The sequence below is a fragment of the Prionailurus bengalensis genome, chromosome A1 (assembly GCF_016509475.1).
Source record: "Prionailurus bengalensis isolate Pbe53 chromosome A1, Fcat_Pben_1.1_paternal_pri, whole genome shotgun sequence".
NCBI lineage: Eukaryota > Metazoa > Chordata > Mammalia > Carnivora > Felidae > Prionailurus > Prionailurus bengalensis.
The window spans coordinates 124,625,765-124,651,277 of NC_057343.1; the positions used below are offsets into that span (position 1 = coordinate 124,625,765).

Here is a 25,513-nt window from a genome sequence, read left to right on the forward strand (position 1 = left end):
GCATGAGTTTGAGCCCTGTGTCGGATTCTGTGCTAACATCTCAGGGCTTGGAGGCTGCTTTGTATTCTGTGTCTCCCTCTCTCTCTGCCCCTCCCTGGCTCATGCTCCGTCTCTCTCTCTCTCTCTCTGTCTCAAGAATAAACATTAAAGGGGCGCCTGGGTGGCGCAGTCGGTTAAGCGTCTGACTTCAGCCAGGTCACGATCTCGCGGTCCGTGAGTTCGAGCCCCACGTCAGGCTCTGGGCTGATGGCTCAGAGCCTGGAGCCTGTTTCCGATTCTGTGTCTCCCTCTCTTTCTGCCCCTCCCCCGTTCGTGCTCTGTCTCTCTCTGTCCCAAAAATAAAAAATAAACGTTGAAAAAAAAATTTTAAGAATAAACATTAAAAAAATTTTTTAATGCATGAATGTTAATAAATATGAGTAAATATTAATAATCAATAACTAAAATAAAAGAGTTGCTTCTCATTAGCCATACATTGCCAATACAGGTACTATATACTATTAACTTCCTGGCAATGTGTAAATAAATTGGCAGCTAAAACGTAAGATAAACATAACTGATATCAGAGCTAATATAACTAAACTAGAGGGGATTTTCTTTCTTTCTTTATTTATTTATTAAAAAAAATTTTTTTGGATGTTTATTTATTTTTGAGAGAGAGAGACAGAGTGTGAGTGGGGGAAGGGCACAGAGAGAGAGGGAGACACAGAATCAGAAGCAGGCTCCAGGCTCTGAGCTGTCAGCACAGAGCCTGATGTGGGGCTCGAACTCACGAACCTTGAGATCATGACCTGAGCTGAAGTCAGATGCTTAACCGATTGAGCCACCCAGGCGCCCCGAGGGGATTATCTTTAAATCAATCTGGACAAGGAAGTAGCTTCTAATTTTAAAGCTCTTCAGGGAAAAGAACACCAGTGACCTATCTTTAGTAACCATTTTCATTAGGCAAATTTTTATAGCAAAAGGATCAGTCACATTTTAAACTGACCTGTTTGCACAGTCATTTGTTGCTTGGCACATCTTGCTGGCCAACAGAAGAGGAGCCCTTACCTAGGATAAATGTCACCGAAGACATGGCCCAATAGCTGAACTCGAGCCAAATAGCCTAGGAGTGGGTATACAGTCATCATCTGGAACAGCAGGAATATCCTTGCAATGAAGGACAGGATGTCACTGCTAGGGAAGTTGTCTAAAAAATTCTAATCCAAGAAAGATAATGAAGTAATGTTAAAAATCAATTCAGTATATACAAATTTATATAATGGAATGTCTGTTTTTTTTGGAACATAGGTGCAACTCAAATTGTGGTTTGCTCCTCCACAAACTGTTTACATTAACTATTATTCTTCAATGAACCAAGTACAGAAATTGAAATAAGTGTTTAGAAACTTTGATACAAATTTGACATTGCCGCATTTTTATTCAGTTTTACAAAAGTATCAGTCTTCAGTTGATTTGACATTAAAACAAATGACAAAGAAACCTTCCCCTTCGCTCTGGATCACCTTGTATCATTACTATTTGCAGGCTATAACTAAAAGAAGGATTTATTTTTATTTCCTTACATGATTTTATCCATTTTAGTTTGGCATCTAAAAAAAAGTTAATCAGAATTTTTTTTTTTTAATTTTCAAATAAGAATACCATAGCTATTCCTATTCCCAAGGGAGTGGCCTTTATATGGGATTGTTCACATTGGGGGAATTTTCAGCAAGCATCTTCCTGCCAAAGAACTTCTGGAATCAAGGAAATCAAAAGAAGAACATTTCAAGCTATCATAACAGTAATAACTCAAACTTATTTCTCTTATAAAGATGAGAACATTATTAATGTTATTATGCTGAAATAACTCTTATAATTCATCCATAATAAATCACACTGTATATTCCACAACACTCTTATTGGAGGAATTTCTTATTGGAGGAATTGGAGACTAGAAAAAAAGCCATCTGTAAAATGCTATTTTTGTGAGAAATCTGTCAGTCACATTAAACTAGAAACTATACTATTCCTAAATTTATGATAGGCCAAATCAAAGAAAGTATTACTTATAGCAACTTTTTTGTAATTTTTTCCTTTTATTCATTCTGTCTTTCCCTCTCTTTTTAATGGTTAAATAGTCTTTGTTTTACTGGCTGCCATGCAGTACAAAATGAGTGTTAGACCTATTATTGGGGACTGATGAGCAAAGACATCAGATTATCCAGGACATTTCCAGATCTGGGCTTTGCAAAATAAGGAGATTGAATGTATTCTCAGTGGAGGTTTTATAAATTCATGAATAGCACTAGTAACAGTTTTCCAAACAATAATAATAGTATGCACACAACAGGAATCATCTATTTGAGTACCAAAAGAGGCCAGCATACAGTATGCTTTCTCAAGAATCTCTTTAAAAATCTATGGTGTATGTATTATACTGCTTCATGGGATAGAAAACTTAAGTTTGGAAAGGATAGGGAAGGTGCCTAAATTCTCACATGTACAGTAAATAGTAGAGATGGTATTCAAACCCAGGTCTGTCTGGTATTGTATCTTGCTACTGTCTCACCCTGCCTGCTTTGCAGATATGAATGTATAAACAATCACAAAGAGAGGGTACCTAGTGCCTTACCTGCTCTATGCAATCTTTGGTTAATGGTGGTGAAGGAAATGAAGCAAAAACCAGGACTCCAATATAGAGGTAGGTTAATGTCACCAGCATATAAGCAATGGACAAGTCTCTCACCTGTAAAAAGAGAACAAAATTCCCATGATACTGAATAAATTTGCAGTTAAGTCTGCCTGAATAGACTAAATAAGAAAACTGACAAATAAATACAAGATTTATCTTTTTGCTATGTGTGTTTGTGTATATGTGCCTTCCAGGTATCCAATCTGTTCACAGAAACTAAATAAAACAAAATTCACATACTTTACAATTAACCTGACTTTTTTTTTTTACTATTTTGGAGTATGCAGATTAAGCTACAAGTTGGCAGATTTAGTAAATTAATGTAAGTGGTGACTCAACAGAAAATTATGACTAATTTCTAAGGTAATTTATTTACCAAATTATAAAAACATTTCACTAAAAATAATAAAGCTAAGGGACAATAAGAAAGCAAAATAAGCCATCTTCAGTATGACCGACAGAATTAAAATTCCTTCTTTTAGTAAAATGACTGTGTTAAACCATCAAAGCATGCCTAGGCTGAAAGAAACTGGTACACATTAAAAAATATATTTAATAAAGAAGAAAAGCTAGTTAAAGGGCAGACAGTAAGCAGGTATCAAAGACAAGCTTAATAAACCTAAACAATAAACAAAAGGAAATCAAAAGGCAGCTGTTCAAACAGCTGCACAATGTTATTATTGGAAGCAGTAAACAAATGCAGCATATTAAATCAAGTGGGTTGCTTTCTTCCACTGCTGCTCCTACCCTCCTGACCTCCTACCCCCATGTGAAGTAAAAGGCTCCAAGATATTTAACACAGCCAGCTGTCAGATCCAAACAGAACAGATCCCACAGCTCACGAATCTGGTCTCCATCACCACTAAAGTTAGAGCCAAACAATTCAGCACAACTAAATTATGGCAAGAAGCCTATTCATTTTTCATTTTAAACACAAATTGCTTTGAAAGCTAAGAAAACAGATAAGAAAAAAATTATATACAATTTTACTTTAGTTTGATAACACTATAAGAAAAGCGAACATTTGGCATTAAGGAACATTACTGATCTTTTGGACGACTCTTTCCTTAAATGGGTTGAGCAATAGTAGAAACTTATAAACTTGAATGTTGATAAATTCACTTAAAAGCAAGTAACAAACTATGAGAAATCCTAATGTTAGGTCTAAGTAGACAATCAACTTGAAAACAAACCAGGATTCTCTACCCTGAACTACATGGTGGACAGGCCTAAGAAGCTACAGGAGCTTAGACTATGCAGGATGATTCTAGCATTCTCAAAAAGCTTCTAACTGTTTAGGGTTGCGGAAGGAGTGGCTTACCAAAACTCCAGGGGGCTTTCAAAGTCTTTCCTCTTTAAAGTTCACAAAGCCTAGGGCCCATTTCAGGCTAGCCTTCAGTCACTCCTAAGGTTGTCTCATGGTCTTGTATAAGATGAACAGAAATGAATCTGGCAACTCTAACTTTCATAGCAAAGGGTAGTAGTCTCCTGTTACGATGTTTAAAAGTCCTTCTACCACTGGGGTACCTGGAAGGCTCAGTCAGTTAAGTGACTGACTCCTGGTTTCAGTTTAGGTCATGATCTCGTGGTTCATGAGTTTGAGCACCACATCGGGCTCTGTGCTGACAGCGTGGAGCCTGCTTGGGATCTTCTCTCTCCCTCTCTGCTCCTCCTGCATGTTTGCATGCTCTCTCTCTAAATAAATAAGTAAACCTAAAAGAAAAAAAAGTCCTTCTACTTTCAACCCACTCAACACCAGTCAAAAACAGCGGTAGTCTTATAAAATGCAAAATCTCGGGAGGCCAAGATGGCTGTGTCAGAGACAGCTATACAGTCTTCAGCCTATATAATAGCACCTAATTGCCACATTATTTTGGCCAGGCTTTCTAAAAAGATGTGTACCTTAGTAGACTCTGGGGACAGTCTGATGAAGATGAAAAGTCTAAGATGCAAGAGCTTCCTAAACAGATAGTTTTTCCTTCTGCTTTCCTGTTCTTTTTATTATTATTATTTTAATTTTCATTTTTAATGTTTATTTTTGAGAGAGACGGAGATAGCATGAGTGGGGAAGGAGCAGAGAGAGAGGGGGACACAGAATCCAAAGTAGGCTCCAGGTTCTGAGCTATCAGCACATGGTCCAGTGCAAGGTTTGGACCCACCAACTGTGAAATCATGACCTAAGCTGAAGTCAGACTCTTAACTGACAGAGCCACCCAGGTGCCCCCTGCTTTCCTGTTCTTATAGCACTGAATATATACCTGAAATGGAGCACCTTTTAGAGTATATTGCAGTTGTCATTAGTTTTTATTATAAAAGTAATATATGTTCACAATATGAAAGATCTTAAGTGGAAAGAAAATGTCCCTCAACACCCAAAAAGTAGCCAAGGTTAATGGTTCTTGTATTATGTTGTTATGTTAATTTTTCTATGTATAAGTTGTTCCATATTACTAGATTATGAGATCCCTGAGGACAAGGACTGTGTCTTTTTCATCTTTATATCCTCAATGCCCAGGACAATACGAGGCACACAGGTAGAACCTGGTAAATGTACAGAAAAAATAATAACTAAGCTGGTTATTAGGCAGTTATTACATTGGCTAGGTGTTACACTATGCACTAAGCCCTTTATATGTATTATCTCATTAAATGTAAGTATGATACATTTCTTCATTTTATAGATGAGTAAACTAGTGCAGCAAGGTTACAAAACTTGTTCATGGTTACAAAGAAAGTAGCTGGTGAAGTCAGCATTCAAATCAAAGATGTTATGGCTCCAAATTGCATGCCCTTACTACTGCAATGGAGAAATGATCAGTGTTGAATGCATTGGTGACGTAGTTAGTAAATAATACAGAGAACAAAGATAAAGAGGTAACAAGCTATGAGTAACAAAGGATACAAATGAATACACACAGAGATGCAAGAGGAATATTAAAATCAGAAAAGTCCATTTTATAGTAGTTGAAATGTACATTCAATGGAACTAGGTCAAGAGTTGCATATCTGTTTTCATCTGAAACTACTCTAAAGAACAGAAAAGATGTTTTAATATGAAAGCAGCTGAGGTTTAGCACGATCCTGGGAAACATGCCACCTATGAATACCATGCACACATGTGGGTTTTGTTATTCTTTGGCTTGAACACAAGCCATCACTGTACTTGGCCTAGAGATATAGCCTCTTAAAAGCCCATTTATTGGAAAAGGGTAGAAAAAAGCTATCTGTTAGGCAAGTCTCAAAGTAAAAAATAGGTTTAAAAAGAGGTACAAATGACAGTATGAATCCTACACATTAATTAGGTAACCTACTCTGCCTCATGAATGAGCAATGGCTGGCAGGGCGATGGTAGGGAACTAATTGATGATGGGAAGAACGCCACCTCAAAATGAGGACCAGCTTTACAAGGAGGCACAAGTGGTGCTGGAAGCACATTCTGCTTCTCAAATTATGGTTTATAATGTGTTCCACATACTGTTCATAGTGAAAATACTATCCAGTGGAGCATTTACTAACAAAAATGACAGAAACTGACCACACAGACCTACCCCAGACATTTACATCAAAACTTCTGATGACGTAGTGTTAAGTAAACTGCACAGATTAATATGAAGAAGCAAAAAGTAAACAACAAATTAAGACAGAAGCCATCCCAAATTATTTTTAAAGAACTAGCAGGGTGTGAAACTAAATAAAGACAGGCAAAACAAACAAACAAAAAGCACTGTGTACGTTCTAATTCAAACATCATAAGGAAATACCAAGAGGTTAGTCCACAAATCCAGGATCATTTTCCGGATGGTTACAGAGACTACATATTCTGATGAAAAAGAGTGAGTTGAGGGGTGCCTATGTGGCTCAGTCTGTTAAGCGTCTGACTCTTGATTTCTGCTCAGGTCATGGATCTCATGGTTCACGGGGTTGAGCCCTGAGTTGGGCTCTGCGTGGACAGTGTGGAGCCTGCTTGGGATTCTCTCTCTCTCTCCCCCCGCCTCTGCCCATCTCCCGTTCTTGCTCCCTCAAAATAAATACACTTAAAAAAAAAAAAAAAGAAAAAGAATGAGTTGGATGATCTTCAACTCTACAACTTTTTTGGTTTTCTTTTGGTAAGGAATGCCTTACTAAAGAATAGAAATTATATCCCATTTAGCTACACATAAAAAAAAATTATGTTTAGTGAAAAAAAAACATGAAATTAAATCGAACTTAACAAACCTGAAAAATCTGATCATTACACCTGTTTAGGAGCCTCATTGCTCTCCTTCACAAATGTCTTTGCATCCAAGTCCGACTGTAGTTTATACAGAACAAAATGAGGCCCTTTTATTCTTTTGTCTTCTTCTCTTTCTTTTATTAAAAAATTTTTTTTAATGTTTATTATTTGAGAGAGAGAGAGAGAGAGAGAGAGAGAGAGACAGAGCATGAGCATGAGCATGAGCATGAGCGGGGGAGGGGACAGAGACAGAGAGGGAGATACAGAATCTGAAACAGGCTCCAGGCTCTGAGCTGTCAGCATATAGCCCTACACAGGTCTCAAACTTGGGAACGGTTAGATCATCACCTGAGCTGAAGTCAAATGCTCAACCAACCAAGCCACCCAAGAGTCTCCTTCTTCTCTACTTTCAACCCTTTGTTTACTGAGCTCTGAATGACTAACATAATATTAATATTAACAAGTTAGAGTCCCTGACAAGCTTCACATTTTCTGGCTTAAATCTCAAGAAAATAAATCATAATATTAACAGGACTTCTATGAGTTAAATTCCTTACTGAAACCCACTGAAAAGTATAGTCATTAAATAAACCAAATGACCAATTTTTTCTCAGAACATAGTACCCATTTAGCTTAGCTTATGCAAGTATATAAGCTAATTTCAGTATAATCAAAAGGAGAGTATATAATATTTACATGTATTTAAAGTGTTTAGAATTTTGTTGGCACCAAGTGCTTCACAAATGTTTGTCGTTAGTAGTTACTAACATTTTAAGAAGTTAACATGAAGTCTGATTTTTTGAAAGCTAGACCACATTTCATACCATAGTTTCAATTAAGACAGTAAGAAACCATCGACCATTTAAACTTTTAAGCTTTTACTTTTTAAAATATTTCCTACAAAGGATAAAACTTGAGTCAAATATTATCAGCTGAACCTCACATACTAGTTCTACAAAGTGCTAGTCCCAAAACTCGGCAGAAACAAGAACTCATTTTATGGTATTTACATAAAAAAACAGATTTTTGAGGCCCACTGAGTGTTCCACTAGGAAAGGCAGAAACTCTTCTATAATCCTTGGGAAACCATGAACTGAGTCTATCTCTCTGAGCAGTCCTGAGTTTCTCCCACTGGGGAATGCTCACCTCTAGATACACTGGTGTGCATTTCCAGAAAAGCAATTCTACATAAGAGTTTTAGGAAATGCAAAGCTAAGTATAGGCTGTCCTGTCTTTTCACAGTAGGATGAGACTAAATCTGCCTGGACACCTTTTTGAGGAAGATGTGGTGGCAGCTGCAGCACAGCTGGGGTCCACCTGCTCCTGTCTTACCGCTGTTCGCTCTCACCCAGGAACAAGTAGTCCGAAAGTTGTGCACTGCAGCCATTGCTTACAGACACTGGAAAGACTCCCAAAAAACCTGAGGTGGGAATTAATCGAATATGAATTACCCTAATCAGCCACAATGTATATTCCCTGGAGAAGCTTCATGCTGACTCGATCTGAGGCACAAAGGAAAAGAATATCAAAGAACCAGTTTAGAGGCCTACCAGGACTCTGAGAGTCACTACAAGAAAAACTCCTTGGGCTGAAGGTACTAAGATTCCTAAGATTTTCCAAAGTCGTTTCCAGACGAGGATCCATAAGCCACTCACTGACTTGCACAGTCCTTCATAGATTATTTAGCCCTTCAGATACTATTAAATATCAAGTGGTCAAAGTCCTATTGTAGATACTGACACCAATGATTTCAATAAATTATCAGTTGTTGGGGCGCCGGAGTGGCTTAGTCATTAAGCATCTGACAGTGGCTCAGGTCATGATCTCAAGTCCCACATTAGGTGAGGTCAAGCCCTGTTTTGGGTGAGCCCCGCTTCTCTCTCTCCCTCTCCATACCCCCCCCCCCCCATTGTGGGATTCTCTCTCTCTCTCTCTCCCCGTCTCTCTGCCTCTTGCTCACTTGCCCTCTCACTCTCTCTCTCAAAAATAAAAATAAAACATACAAAATAAAGAAATAAATTATCAGATGTTAAAAAAAAATGTGCACTGCGATCATAATAATCTATGAGAAAAATTATGATTGTTCCATGATCTTTAACAACTTTTGTCAAAACATTAAAAACTCTGTTGGTTACAAATGTAAAAGGAAATGAAAAAGATAGTAAAAGTACTATTTATTTAATATACTATTTTAAAACATCAGAAACAATGGGAATTAAAGTGTTTTATTTATTTGTAAAAACTTACCAAGGACAGTTTGAACTGTTTCCTCCTTCTCATAGTATAATTACAATCTACAACAACCATCTTTTCCACACCTTAGTGAATTGTCATATTCCTTCCTTCTAAGGTTGCAACGCTTTCCACCATTTCATCCTTTGTGTTTTCAAAGTTGTGAAGTATCTCAGAATTCTTTCAGTGTGAAGTTTTCTGCTGGTGTCACTTCCTCGGGAACAACTTCGTTCTTCTCATCACAACCATTTCCTTCATTCACGTTGAGAGGTTCATCTTCCCCAAGTTCCTCTGACTGCCCATCTGGAGGGTCTCAAATGGCAGCAGTGTCTACCTTTCCACAAGCAGATGTTTCCTTTATGACTCCATCTATGTTTCATTCAAATTGTATTTCCAGTATTATCACTTTGTGTTCATTATTGCACTTTCACCTTTTTTGGCCAATTCCCTCTCTCAATTTTCCATTTTTATAAAATATTATCTGGATTTACGACCAGGTTACAAGGGGGCAACTCAACCATCCGCTTGGCAGTCTGTGTGTAAAGTGAATTAGAGATGTGTGGTGACCAATCTCTGACAGACTCTGAAAGAAGTGATGTGAATGGTAATGAATCATGACATATGCCTGTTATTTCAGTAGTGATTTGTGAACTGAAAGGCAGGTAGCTACTAGTTTATGTAAGTATTCATAGTTCAAATCCTGTGGTAATTGGAATTTGAACCATGTTGTTAGGGGGACTGAGGTAATTTAACTAAACCAAAGTAACTATAAGTCATGCATATAGGAAGTGTGTAAAGTGAGGTCTGTTTATAACTTAACTCATGATTTTAAGACTTTTCTAGTAAGACGAAATAATTTAGAGTACAATAAAAATGTACATGCATGCTTAAAATTAAACATGAGAATTTGTCGAAGTTGTGTTCTTCACCTACAGATTCCCAGGTATACAAGGTATTCTCTGTCATTAGGAGACTTTAGTGGTAAAGTTTGAGAAGCACAGCCTTATGGATAGAATGATCCAATACATGAGAATTCTACACCTCACCAAGTGGGTTTCTAGGGCACTTAGTCTAAGTTGGTGTGAGAAGAGTTGATTAGTATAGATACGTGACTTAGTGAGCACGAAGGAACATACTGTTAATGAGATATACAGATTTCCTGCAGAGTTGAAGCAGATATTTTACACATATATTTATAAACTTCCTAAAACTTGGAGTAGGTAGCTTTGTTCAAGTGGCAATTAGTCTGGGAACTTGTGAAGAAGAAGGAAGGGATTTAAAAGTAGAGAACTTTAAAAATATATATTCAATTTCCCCTTATATCCTAAAGTTGCAAATACTTACTTAGGATAAATAAGATTATTTTTCCTATTCCCTTGGAAGATTTAAAACTGTTTATGACAGGGGCGCCTGGGTGGCGCAGTCGGTTAAGCGTCCGGCTTCAGCCAGGTCACGATCTCGCGGTTGGCGAGTTCGAGCCCCGCGTCGGGCTCTGGGCTGATGGCTCAGAGCCTGGAGCCTGTTTCCGATTCTGTGTCTCCCTCTCTCTCTGCCCCTCCCCCATTCATGCTCTGTCTCTCTCTGTCCCAAAAATAAATAAACGTTGAAAAAAAAAATTAAAAAAAAAAAAACTGTTTATGACAAAAGTATAAGTATAATGAGACTAAACATTTTCTTTTTTTTTAAATTTTTTTTTTAATGTTTTATTTATTTTTGAGACAGAGAGAGACAGAGCACGAATAGGGGAGGGTCAGAGAGAGAGGGAGACACAGAATCTGAAACAGGCTCCAGGCTCTGAGCTGTCAGCACAGAGCCCGACGCGGGGCTCAAACTCACGGACCGTGAGATCATGACCTGAGCCGAAGTCGGACGCTTAACCGACTGAGCCACCCAGGCGCCCCTGGTATACCTTTTCTTAGACACAACTTACTTTTAGAGTTTTTATCTTTCCTCTCACATTAGATTTAGTTTTTATCTTGAAAATGTTTAGTCTCGGGGCGCCTGGGTGGCTCAGTCGGTTAAGCGTCCGACTTCGGCTCAGGTCATGATCTCGCGGTCCGTGAGTTTGAGCCCCGCGTCGGGCTCTGTGCTGACTGCTCAGAGCCTGGAGCCTGTTTCAGATTCTGTGTCTCCCTCTCTCTCTGACCCTCCCCTGTTCATGCTCTGTCTCTCCCTGTCTCAAAAATAAATAAAACGTTAAAAAAAAAAAAAAAAGAAAAGGTATACCAAATGATAATTCTTAAGTTTTCCAGAAGTCATGGCAAAAACAGAAACAAGAGTAGTTATATGATCTTTGTCAAATAATGAGTTCATTAGGAGAAACTTTTCCTAGTCTTGAACACAAAGAAATAATTCTCTACAGTCCGTGCATGAAAGATGGTAAGCAATTTAATAAAGAATATCCCAATTATGGTTCTTATTAAACAATGAAGCAACATTCTACACACGACTTTCTTGTATTACTATGAACCCTTGGTGGAAAGCCAGTTTTAAAATTAAAATCTAGTTCAGTGATGAGAGAATAGATAAAGAATGAATTGACATGGTTCGATTATATATTTTTCTGGGGATCTACCCTATTAACATTATAGGAAGAATTAATATGTTCTCATTACAAAACAAGGTTTTTTTTTTGTTTTTGTTTTTTTTTAAATTTTTTTTCAACATTTATTTATTTTTGGGACAGAGAGAGACAGAGCATGAACGGGGGAGGGGCAGAGAGAGAGGGAGACACAGAATGGGAAACAGGCTCCAGGCTCCGAGCCATCAGCCCAGAGCCTGACGCGGGGCTCGAACTCACGGACCGCGAGATCATGACATGGCTGAAATCGGACGCTTAACCGACTGCGCCACCCAGGCGCCCCCAAAACAAGTTTTAAAGTACTGGAAAGACTCTGAATGGGAAAATACTTTCCCCTGTTAGCTGAGAGATGCACGGTATGTAATGTCAGGAGAAAAAGAAAGAGGGGCACAGAAACAAAAAATTTCTAGCTCCTACTGTACACCACAGCATGTTAAATACTTTTCCTATTTTATACTGTTTAATTGTGATTAAAACCCTGAGAGGCAGGTATCACATAATACTATTTTTACATATCAAAAAAAATTGAAGGTCACCAAATTAGAAAGTTTGGAAAATCTAGATTTACTCAATCCCATTTACAGGCAATATGCCAGATGTGTTACCAGTTAATAGTAAACATGAAAATGGGAAACCCTGACTTATATTCTTGCTCTAATTTGAGAACTAACTTCCTTCTACTTAGGATTTTTGCTTCAAAATGACCATGCCAAACATTACTTGAAGCCTTCTCAGAATTCCCAGGCACAGTGAACTCTTCTTCCTTTTTATTTCAGTAACAATTACATAGGCCTCTAATAGAGCTTCACCATGGTTTTCATTTACATGGTTAGAAGCCATCAAACTGAGTTCAAAATATGCAGACAAGGCCACAAGTAACTCCTTAACTTCTGCTTACTTTGGGTTCAGTTTGCTCTTCTTCACTATCGTAAGGTACAGGTTAGGTTATTGATTTGAGATCTTTCTTCTTGTTTAATGTAGATATTTATAGCTATAAATTTCCCTTTAAGCACTGCTTTGGCTGCGTCCCATTAGTTTTGCTATGTTGTACCTTCATTTTCAGTAATCTCAAAGTATTTTCCAATTTTCCTTGTGATTTTTTCTTTGACTCATTGCTTACTTAGGAAGCTGTTATTTAATTTCCATGTATTTAGTCAATTTTCGAAATTTCTTTCTGTTAGTGATTTTTAAATTCACTTCAATGTGGTCAAAGAACTTACTTGGTATGATTTCAATCCTTTTAAATTTATTGAGATTTATTCAATTTCCTAGCATATAGTCTATGTTGTATGTTCTATGAACATTTGAAACGAATGTGCATTGAGTTGTTGCTTGAGAGAAGACCTTTATAAACGCTAATTACATCAAGTAGGTGAATACTGTTTTGGCTTTTTATATTCTTATTTATTTTCTATTCTATCAATTATTAAGGGAGGGGTAATGAAATCTCCAATTATAATTGCGGATTTGTCTACTTCTCCTTTCTGTTTTGACAGTTGCTCCATTTATTTTGAGGCTCTGTCACTGGGTGCATACATATTTATGATTACTATGTTTTCTTGATGAACTGATCCCTCAAGATCATTATGTAATGTTGCTCTTTATCTCCAGCAATACTCCTTGTTCTGAAGTTGACTTTGTCTGATATTAAAACAGTTACCCTGCCTTTTTTATGTCTAGTGTCTGCATGGCATATCTTTATATTTAAACTAAGTTTCTTCCAGACAACACATACAGTTGACCATGGAACAGGGGTTTGAACTACATACATCCACTTATATGTAGATTTTTTCCAACAGTTTCAGTTCAGTAATATAAATGTATTTTCTCTTCCTTATGATTTTCTTAGTAACATTTTCCTTTCTCTAGCTTACTTTATTATAAGAATACAGTATAAAATACATAATACATATAAAATAGGTGTTTATCAACTATGTTATCAATGAAGTTTCTGGTCAACAGTAGGCTATTAGCAATTAAGCTCTGGGGAAAAGTTATATACAAGTTTACGACTATGGAGGTGGAGGGTGTAGCTGTCAGCACTCTTTATTTAACCCCTGTTCAAGGTCAACTGTAGTTAGGTCTTGTATTTTAATCAGTTTGGTGTAATATATATACATACACACACACACACACACACACACATATGTATGTATGTATGTATATTTAAGTTTTTACTTATTCTGAGAGACCGAGAGAGAAAGGCAGAGACAGAGTTCCAAGCAGGGTCTGCACTGTCAGCACAGAGCCCAATGTGGAGCTCGAACTCATGAACCATGAGATCGTGACCTGACCTGAAATCAAAGGTTAGATGCTTAAGTGACTGAGCCACCTAGGCATCCCCAGTCTGTTATCCGTTCATTGCAGCATTTACACCATTTATATTTAAAGTTATTGCCAACATGGCTGGGTTTAAATCTATTATCTTGCTATTTGTTATCCATTTGTCCCACCTATTCTTTGTTTCATTTTTTCCATGATCTTTTAAATAAAAAAGACTTTATCACCACTGTTGGCTATTAGCTATGCCTCTTTATTTTTTTAGTAATTACTCTACAGCAGGAGTTGACAAACTATGGTCCATGATGAAATCTGGCCCACTGTTTGTTTTTGTAAATAAAGTTTTCTTGAAACACAGCCACCATCCATTTGCTTAAATATTGTTTGTGGTTACTTTCATCACATAGCAGCAGGGTTAGGTAGTTGTAACAAAGACTGTATGGCCCACAAGGCCTAACATATTTACCATCAAAACATTTACAGAAAAAGTTTGCTCAGACCACTGCTCTATGGTTTAAATTTAAGAATTAAGATCCAATAACAAAATGTAATTCCTCTGACAATTACTCACATTATTTTCTTGATTCTTGTTGTTCTTCAAGAGTGTGATAATACAATTATGAATAAAGAAAGCAAGGGTAAGCACTCCAGTCAGCTGTGGAAACTGAAATCTTATCTCTAGGAGAAAAAGAGAGTGAAAAAAGCCCACATTAAAACTGATAAGTAGAAAATGAATGTTAGTGGCCAAAAGTTGATTATGAAAAATTAGTTGTTTTTGCCTTATCCAGGGAATAATAACATTAAAATGCCTTTACAAAGTTCCTCAAGACTAGCATTATACTTGAGCAAAGTACTTGAAAACAAAACAAAACAAAAAAAGGAATCAAGAGAAGACTACTCTGTGAGGGTACCTTATATCAGATATTCCTGTTTGAGGTCACACAACTAATGTGTGGTAAAGCAGGATTCAATTTTAGGTCTAACTCTAAAGGTCTTCCTCTTCTAAAATTTGAATCTGTCAGAAAAACACTTTTAGAAAATGAATCAGAAAAGGGAGAATTAGTCATCTAAAATTTTTCAAAGGCTAATCTAAAAAAGCATTGCTTAAAAATACTAGAAATAATTTAAATGTCTACAGAGAGGGGAATGGTTAAACTATGATACAGTTGCTCAATGGTATACAGTATGTATGAATTATGTTCTAGATAATTATTTAACACCAAGGCAAAGGTACATGATTTAAGTAGCATGCATAGTATGATTTTACATTTATTTAAAATATTTTGTGTGCATATATATGTATATATATAGACATAGAAAAAAAATGGAGACATAATCACAAAAATTTAAATAGTGGTTACTTTTGACTAATGGGATTTATTTTATTTTTTAAATATTTATTTACTTTGAGAGAGAGAGAGAGAGAGAGAGAGCGCGCACAAGTGGCAGAGGGACATAAAGAGAGGGAGAGAGAGAATCCCAAGCAGGCTCCATGCTGTCAGCACATAGCCCAACATGGGGCTTGAACTCATGAACCATGAAATCGTGACTTGAGGTGAAATCAAGAGTCGGATGCCCAAACAACTGAGCCACCCTGTGACTAGTGGGATTTATTTTAAATTAAACACTTACCTATATTCTCTTAATTTTCTACAATAAGTCCAAAGTTACGATGAAATAAGAATAATAAGACAGTATTTCAAAAGGATTGTTATTTTCTGTCTTTGAGGTCTACTAACACAAAAATGAAAAAAAATGCTGTAAGGGGGAATAAGGCCTTGATTTACATGAAAACAGTGCTAGATCTGGACAGAGTAGATGACAAAGTGGAGAACAAGTCATCTTGGGGAGATTCCTTGTGTAAAAAGTAGAAACAAGAAAAGAAAGTCTACTGACTTTTTGCCATAATATTTTAGGAAAGAAAATAAGAATTAAGCACTAGCTTCTAAAAGAAATCAAGATGTAAGATATTAAAAATTATACACTTTAGTTTTCTGTTAAGTTTTTGTTGGTCTGTTATCTTTTATCTGAATTTTTATTTGTGGAAACAATTCCAAGTATATTTTTCTTAAGAAAATTCTCCCCTTTACTGCCTGTAATCTTTAAAATTTTTTACATGTAACCAATAAAATAAAATGTGGAGGTAACTCCAACTTCTGCTTTAAAAATATCAGCTTTTTAAAAAAGTTTTTTAGATTTTTAAGTAGTGTACACTCAACGTGGAGCTCAAACTTACAACACGGAGATCAAGAGTTGCACACCCTATTGACTTAACCAGCCAGGCACCCTCCCCCAAAATCAACTCTTAATAAATTGTGCATTCAAGGATAACCTCATCACTTCAGATCAACAGTCAGGATTATATTTATGTAATAGTAACAGAGGTACCATTTTTAGAAAGATGATAAAATATTATTCACATGACCATATTCTTTGCAGAAAAACAACAGAAAAACTCTTCGGTAAAAATTCAAAGTCATCAAATCACAAAGGAAGAGAGCAAAAGAGAAAGAAACAAAGAAATTACAAAACAACCAGAAATCGATTAATAAAATGGCAGTATTAAGTCTACACCTATCAATAATTATTTTAAATGTAAATGGACTCAATTCTCCAACCAAAAGACACAGAGTGGCTGAATGGATAAAATAAGACCCAACCAGAGGCTGCCTCCAAGAGACTCACTTCAGCATTAAGCATACAAATAGAATGAAAGTGATGGGATGGAAAAAGATATTCCATACAAATGTAAACCAAAAGAAAGCAGGGCTGTATGTATATCTGACAAAATAGACTTTAAATCTAAGACTGTAATAAGAAACAAAGAAGGTCATTATATAATGATAAAGGGATCAACTCATCAAGAAGGTATAACATTTGCAAATATTTATGCTCCCAACATAAAAACACCTAAACATATAAAGGAAATATGAACAGATCTGATGGGGGGGGGGAATAGATAATAATACAATAAAAGTGTAAGATTTCAATACTACACTTTCAACACTGAATAGATAATCCAGAGAGAAAATCAAAAAGGAAATATTGGATTTAAATGACACATTACACCAGATGTACTTAACAGACATTTCCAGAACATTCCATCCAATAACAGAATACACATTCTTCTCAAGTGCACATGGAACATCTCCAGGATACATCACATGTTAGCCTATAAAACATATCTCAAATTTAAGAGGCTTGAAATCATACCAAGCATCTTTTCCAATGATGGTATGAAACTAGAAATCAATTACAGGAAAAAAAAAATGGAAAATTCACAAATGTGGAGATGAAATAACATGTTACTGAACAACCAATGAGCCAAAGAAGGAATCAAAAGAGATATCAATATCTTGAGACAAATGAAAATGGAAACACAATATATCAAAACTTAAAAGATGAAGCAAAAACAGTTCTAAGAGGGAAAATTATAGTAATAAACATCTACATTAGAAAACAAGAGCTCAAATAAACAACCCAACTTTATACCTCAAGTAATAATAAGAAAAAAGAACAAATTAACCTCAGTTGTAGTAGAAAGTAAAAATAACAAGAGGGTAGAAATGAGAGGAGAGCAGAAATAAATGAAATGGACACTAGACAACAGAAAAGATCAATAAAATTAAGAGCTGTTTTTTTTTTTTAAAGATAAACAAAACAGACAAACCTTTAGCTGTATTAAACAAGAAAAAAGAGAGAGGACTTAAATTATAAATAGGGGCACCTGGGGGGCTCAGTCAGTTGGCTGTCTGACTTTTGATTTTGGCTCAGGTCATGATCTCGGGGTCATGGGATTGAGCCCTAAATTGGGTGTGGAGCCCACTTGGGATTCTCTCTCTTTCTCTCCCTTTGCCCCTCTCTCCCATTCATGTGCTCTCTCTCTCTCCAAAAATAAAATTTAAAAATTAAAAAAAACATAAATGAAAGAGAAGACTTCACAGTGATTTACTACAGTAATAAAAATCTATAAGAGACTACTGTAAACAAATACACACCAACAAATTAGACAATTTAGAAGAAATTAATACATTATTAGAAACATACAAACTACCAAGACTGAATCATAAATAGAAAATATGAACACACCAGTTTCTACTGAGGAGATTGAATCAGTAATAAAAAATCTCTCAATAAAGACAAGTAAGTCTAGGCAGGACCAGATGTCTTCACTGGTGATTTCTACCAAATATTTGAAGAAGAATTAATACTAATCCTTTTTAAACTCTTCCAAAAAATAAAAGAGGAGGGGACACTTGTAAACTCACTTTATGAGGGCAATATTACCCTGATATCAAATCCAGACAAGGACACTACAAGAAAATTACAGGCCAGTATCCGTGATGAACACAGATGCAAAAATCCTCAACAAAACATTAGCAAACTGTTTTCAATAATACATTAAAAGAATAATATAGCACGATTAAGTGGGATTTATTTGAGGGATGCAAGGAGAGTTCAACATCTACAAATCAATCAGTTAATACCCCACATTAATAAAATGAGGGATAAAAAATCATATGGTCATCTCAATGGATGCAGAAGCAGCATTTTAGAAATTTCAACATCCCTTTATGATAAACACTCTCAACAAACTGGGTATGGAGGGAATGTACATCAGTGTAATAAAGGGCATGACCAACATCATACTCAACAATGAAAAGCTGAAATCTTGCTCACCAAGATTAGGAACAAGACAAGGATGCTCACTCTCACCATTCTTATTCAGCATAGTACTAGAAATCCTAGCCACAGCAATTAAACAAGAAAAAGAAATAAAAGGCACCCAAATCAGGAAGGAAGAAGTAAAAGTGTCCCTATTTGCAGATGACAGTATATTGCCTATAGAATACTCTAAAGACTCCACCCAAGAACTGTTAGAACTAAGAAATAAATTCAGTAAAATTTCAGGATACAAAATCAACACACAAAAACCTGTTGCATTTCTTTTTTTCTTAAGCTTATATTTCTTTATTTTTAAGAAAGACAGTGCGAGTGGGGGAGGGGCAGAGAGAGAGGGATACAGAGAATCCTAAGCAGGTTTTGCACTGTTAGTGCAATGCAGAGCCCGATGTGGGGCTCAAACTCATGAACCACGAGATCATGCCTTGAGCTGAAGTCGCACCCTGAGCCACCCAGGCACCCATGTTGTACTTCTATACACTAACAATGAACCATTAGAAAGAGAAATTAAGGAAACAATCACATTTACAATAGCATCAAAAAGAATAAAGTACTTAAGAATAAATTTAACCAAAGAGGTGAAAGGCCTATAAGGTAAAACTGAGAGTAATGAAAGAAATTGAAGAAGACACAAATGGAAATAAATGGAAAGATATGCCATCTCCATGTATTTGAAGAATTATTATTGTTAAAATACGCATGCCACCTAAAGCAATTCAGTGTAATCCCTATTAAAACTCCAATGGCATTATTCACAGAAATAGAACAAACAATCCTAAAATGTATATGACACCACAAAAGACCCCCAAGCCAAAGCAGTCTTGAGGAAAAATAAAGCTGAAGGCATCACAATCTCAGATTCAAACTACAGGACAAAGCTATAGTAATCAAAACAGTATGGTACTGGCAAAAAAGAGACAAAGAGGTCAATGGAACAGAAAAGAGTGCCCAGAAGTATATCCACACATTTATGGTCAATTCATTTATGTCAAAGGAGCCAACAATATACAAACTAGATCACTCATCACCCAGCTGTGAATTATCACCTCAGCAGTACTTTAGCTATATCCCCAGGTTCTGACAGTGTTTTCATTAACACTGCTTTTCCACATATTGTTGATTCAGAGAGAGGGAATAAATGAGGCTATAGCAGCTCTGACCTCAGCTTTAATTATTATTATTATTATTATTATTATTATTAATAGTAGTAGTAGTAGTAGTAGTAATTTGACTGGAGCAGCTCCATTATGAATCCTATGTTTAGGCAGGGAATTATATGACTACTTTTCCTCTACCTTACTGACCTCCTGGAGACATAGAGGACTATCTCCTACTTCAGCCAACCTTAAATAAAACAGAAAGATGGTTTGAGCCACTAAAGTTATTTTTAAATTAAATAGAAAGCTCTTCATAATTGGGCTTTGCCTCTTTATCCTTATCTCCAGTCACTTCCCCAACAAGTATTCTTTCACTGCAGCCTCCCAAATTCTTGTAATTTCCTAAATGGGTCATGTTATCTCAGGCCTTAGCTAATGCTTAAACATGTTGTTCTGTTGACGTGGAATACACCCCGTCCTCCAATTCTTCATTTAAATAACTCCTTGGCCCTTAAAACATTCTCTGTTTAGAACCCATATCTAATTTCTAATTCTTTATTATTATTATTATTAGAGAGAGAAAGCAAGTGGGGGAGAGGGGCAGAGGGAGAAAGAGAGAGCAAAGCATGACTTGGGGCTTGATCCCACGACCCTGGATCATGGCCTAGGCCAAACTCAAAAATCAGATGTTCAACTGACTGAGCCACCCTCAGGTGCCCCTGATTTCTAATTCTTATTTACATGAAATTTCTCTATATTATTACGTCTCTTTTATATATCTCTGCATTATAATCATTAATTCACAAACTGGTCTTACTGCTCAACTCTAAGCTCCTGGAGGGCGGTGAGCCATGTCTTTTTTGACAATGTATGACTCATAATCAGAGGTATTAATTTCTATTCAGAATAAAGGACTTCAGCTGTTATCAGTGGTCAAAATTTGATTTTAAATTGTTCTTCAAACTGATTTTGCTTTTTGCTAAGATCTATTAGTTTTCAATAAGCTCTCTTCAGTATAGCTAATCTTTCCTGTCTTTCAAAGCAGTCAACCCCTATTACCATTAAATGCTTCCTGAAGCAACTTGTTAGTTGATCCTTTTCTAACTATGTCAGGTGATACCAGTGTTGTTTGTCAAATTAGAATAAATATCCAGCTTTTTCCAATTAGCCAACAAAAACTCTTTTTGAGCATCTTTCCTAAAAACCTGAGGGGCACCAGGGTGGCTCAGTAGTCGGTTAAGTGTCCAACTTTGTACCAGGTCATGATCTTGCATTCTGTGAGTTTAAACCCGGTGTCAGGCTCTGTGCTGACAGCTCAGAGCCTGGATCCTGCTTCAGATTCTGTGTTTCCCTCTCTCTGCCCCTCCCCTGCTCATCCTGTCTCTCTCTAAAATAAACATTTGAAAAAAACCCTGAAATTCTTTTCAACAGTTTTACTGATATATAATTCATATGCACTTCACCCATTTAAGTGTACAACCATTTTGGAAAGCCATTTGGTAATATCTACCAAAGCAGAGTATACGCATATCCTCTGACCTCACAATTCCACTCCTAGGTTAATACTCAAGAAAAAGCTGGCATATTTTCATCAAAGATATGTAGGAGAATAGAGTACTGCAGTAAACATAATACTAAACAACTGGAGACAAATGTCCCTTAACAGTAAAAGATAAAACAAATTGTGCGTATAGTTATATAGTAAGATACCAGTGAGAATGAATGAACTACAAACAGACATAATATGGATCAGTATCACAGTACAATGTTGATTGGAAGAAGCCAGACACAAAAGAATGTATGTTCTATATTCCTTTTACGTGATGTTAAAAAAAAAACAGACAACCCCCTTTAGGGCTAGAAGTTAGAACAGTGGTTATCACTGTAGGGAGACAGTGGCTGGTAGGCATACTGAATGGGACTTCTGGAGTGCTAGTTTTTTATCTGGTGCTAGGTATCTAGTATGTTCTTTGTGATGTATACTTATGAGTTGTGCACTTTTATATGTGTATGTTATGCTTCAATAAAAAGTTCAAAAGCAAAAACAAAAAAATGGTAAGGCCTACACATTAAAAATATGAAAAGAAAAATTCCATTATGTTTGGAGACATTATTAAGCATCAATGAATGCACGGTAGAATGCAGTCTGCCTCTAATAACATTAATAACAAAACTATTTAAATCATATGTAGTTAGAAAATTATTTTTTTCTGGTTGCATATGAACACAATGCTGCTATCAAATGGACAATCACCCCATAGTCCTTGAATATCAGTGTCTGAAATCTTTGTGAAATCAGTTCCAAACCATTTAATAGGTTTTCATTGTTAAAATGTATTCTTGACAGCAGTCTTAAATGTGTGCTAATTGTTAAAAGTTAAATAGTATTACAGGGCTCCCAACAAAAAAACAATATTCTCTTGCTTCATACCTCCCATCCTAAATCTTGTTTCCTAGAGGTAACTAATTATAACTTATTTTTAATATGCTTATATTCCTTTTCCCTTATTTTTTAAATTTTAGACATAATCCATTGCTTTTCTACCTCAAGACTTTAGTCCTTTTCTATTACTACCATCACTCACATTTTCCCATCTCTAACCCCTCCATATAATCACAATTCAAATTTTGATTTTACAAAATCAATATTCAGTGTTTTAATTTTCATGGTTATTCTGTACTATTCAGTTATTATTATGTTTTCTTATATAAAAATACTTTTGTTGGCCTGTTTTTTTTTTTGTTTTTTGTTTTTTTTTAAATTTATTTTTGGGGCAGAGAGAAACAGAGCATGAACGGGGGAGGGGCAGAGAGAGAGGGAGACACAGCATCGGAAACAGGCTCCAGGCTCCGAGCCATCAGCCCAGAACCTGATGCGGGGCTCGAACTCACGGACCGCGAGATCGCGACCTGGCTGAAGTCGGACGCTAAACCGACTGCGCCACCCAGGCGCCCCTGTTGGCCTGTTTTTATGGAGATATGGAGGTTTTTACTTTTTCGTTGCCTGTCTAGTTAACACTAATTTTTCCCCAAACTCTCCAGAAGAATGGTAAAACTTTACCCACTCTATCCATACAACACATCAAACAATCTTTTCCATTTCATTTTCCTTTTGGAAAAATTGCTTCCTGGGGTGCTCTGTCTGCTGCTGTGGTCTGGGCAGGGTGCTCACTAGGCCTGCTGCACAGCTGTTTCCTAGGATATCCCTTCACTGCCACTCAGAGGAGTTTGCAATTTACTGCTTTTTGGTGGAGCACATTTTGCAGTTTTTTGTGAGAAAGAGTACATGGAAGGTAAAATTTTGTGAGACTTTACTTTCTGAAAATAGCTTTATTGTACCCTACCACTTCAGTGAGGGTATGGTAGGATTTGAAATTTTAGGTTAAAATAATTTATTCTGAGACCTTTATGACACTTTTCTAGCTTTTGAAGTTATTAAAGTCTGATACTATTCTGAACCCAGACCTTTTTTACAGACCTATCCTTCATCCATAGAAGCTTTCAGGGTCTTCTCTTTATCTGTGGTGCTCTAAAATCTTATGATGATATGCTCTGGTATGGGTTTCATTCACAGTGCTGGGCACTTTGGGTCCTGTACATCTAGAAACTCATGTTTTTCGGTTTGCAGGAAAGTTCAATTATTTCTTTGATAATTTCTTCCCCCTTCACATTCTTTGTTCCATGGAACTATTTTTCATTATTGGGCTACCTGGATTAATGCTCTAATTTTCTTATCTTTTGTTTTTCCTTCCTTCCTTCCTTCCTTCCTTCCTTCCTTCCTTCCTTCCTTCTTTCCTTTCCTTCCTTGCTTCCTTCCCTCCTTCTTCTCTCCCTTTTTTCCTCCCATACATCCATGATTTCTAATATAATTTTGGGAAGTTAGCTTTACCTTCCAAATTTTCTTTGCATTCTTAATTTCCATTATATTTTTGGTTTCTTTTTCTTTTCTTTTTTTTTTGAGAGAGAGAGAGAGAAAGATTGAGAGAGAGAGAGAGAGAGAGAGTGTGTGTGTGTGTGTGTGTGTGTGTGTGTGTGTACACGCACATAAGAGTGGGGTAGGGGCAAAGGGAGAAGGAGACAGAATCTTAGGTACGCCCTACACTCAGCTCAGAGCCTAACACAAGGCTTAATCTCAGGACCATGAGTTCATGACCTGAGCCAAAATCAAGATCTGACATTTAACCGACCGAACCACCCAGGCACCCCATCTACTATATTTTTGGTTTCTAAGACCAAGGTACCTCCTTTTTTTCCTTCCTTGGCATCCAAATACTATTTCATGGATATATCACTGTCTTGTGTCACTTTGAGAAGGTAATTTTTTGAAAGTTTTTTCTTTGTTCCCTCTTATTCTTCTTGTCCCTTCAAGGTCCTCCCTCTTGCCCCAGTTTTGTTTTCATGTAAGAGGTTTTCCACAAATATCTAGTGAACTTCGTCTATTGTTTAATATTTAAAAGTGAAGCACTAAAAAAATGTATACTTAGTAAACATCTAAATGGTCTGATACAAGCAAGGTACTTGTCATTTTTTTGGGAGAACCCAAATATCCAAGACTCTAGGTCTTTCCTCTTGGGTTTGTCAGTTTCTACAGAGGAGAATCCTTTGTTATTCTATGTTGTCAGCATTCTGGGAGCCAAAGAGTAAAGAGAAGAGAATTGGAGGGGTACAGGGAGGGAGGACCTTCTCACCATTCAGCATATACACTTTTGCTTAGTCCCTGTTTTCAGACTAGAGCCTTTTTTCCACCCTTTGTTGTATTTGGAGAGCCTGAGTTCTGAGCCTGACTATTCAGTCTTCCATTTCTTGCTAGGTTGAGGAGGAAATGGGTTTATAATACAATTACTCCTGATGTAAACTTTCAGGGAATTCTATCCATTTTAGGCCCTTTTCCTTACTCTTGCTTTGTGAGTGACCCAAAAACCTTCAAATACTGAGGGTTTCAATGTGTAGCTCTAAACGGCTTCCTCTGTAGTGGAATCCCTCTCTATAGGTACTTACATTTCAGCTTTGTCTACTTTGCTGTCAGTCTAACCATCTTTCAGTTTGCCAGCATCTAACAATCTGTTGCTACCTCTTGCCTGCTATTGTCTCTTCTACAGTCCCCTTTGTTTGTTACTTTTTTACTGTTGTTTTAATGACATTTAGGGAGGAGTAAGGATAAACACATTTATTCATTCAACATTGTTTAGTGACTACTCACTATGCCCTTGGAATTATTATAGGCCTTGGGGGTACAATAGTAATAAAGAATTATAGAAAACAAAAACAAAGAAACATTTCTTTTCTCAGGAGCTAATATTCTTCTTAAGGGAGACAGATACACAGGTTAAAAAAAATACAGGTATTCCTTACCAAGTGAACTTTCAATCTCTGAATTTAAGAAACAAATAAATTTTTAGAATAAAATAAAATAAATTTTTAGAAATGTTTGTTATCTTAACTTCTGCTACTCTCTGTCTGAAACTCAGGACCCAAATAGATTAGAAAAACAGATACCCCTTAATATGCCAATTCGTATCAGAATTAAGAACTTAAAAGATATAGATGACCAGGAATATTTGCATATAAGATTTGGTAGAGGTGGGAGTGGGCAGGAAGCCAAGGAAGGCCTCTCTAATGATACTAACCATATGGATACCTGCGAAAAGACAAGGGCATTGTGTACACAGTTAACAGTGCAAGGACTTGGGGACACAAGCGTGCTTGCCATTTTTGTGGAACAGCAGGGAAGACAGTGTGGCTGGAGTAGACTA

At 36.5% G+C, this 25,513-nt stretch overlaps 1 protein-coding gene across 6 annotated transcripts in view; it reads right to left on the reverse strand.

The window, feature by feature from the left end:
* Nucleotides 1–25,513, reverse strand: part of SLC38A9 (solute carrier family 38 member 9) — an 84,623-nt gene that overhangs the window by 6,111 nt on the left and 52,999 nt on the right. For 5 of the 6 annotated variants that reach the window (XM_043590546.1, XM_043590526.1, XM_043590531.1 and 2 more), the window contains 3 exons: nt 14,552–14,658; nt 2,615–2,728; nt 1,051–1,199 (listed from right to left, as the gene is read on the reverse strand). In XM_043590546.1, coding sequence (XP_043446481.1) covers nt 1,051–1,199; nt 2,615–2,728; nt 14,552–14,658 — 370 coding nt within the window. Of the gene's footprint in view, nt 1–988; nt 1,200–2,614; nt 2,729–14,551; nt 14,659–25,513 lie in introns of all 6 variants that reach the window. The other variant, XR_006298811.1, reaches the window with a different exon arrangement.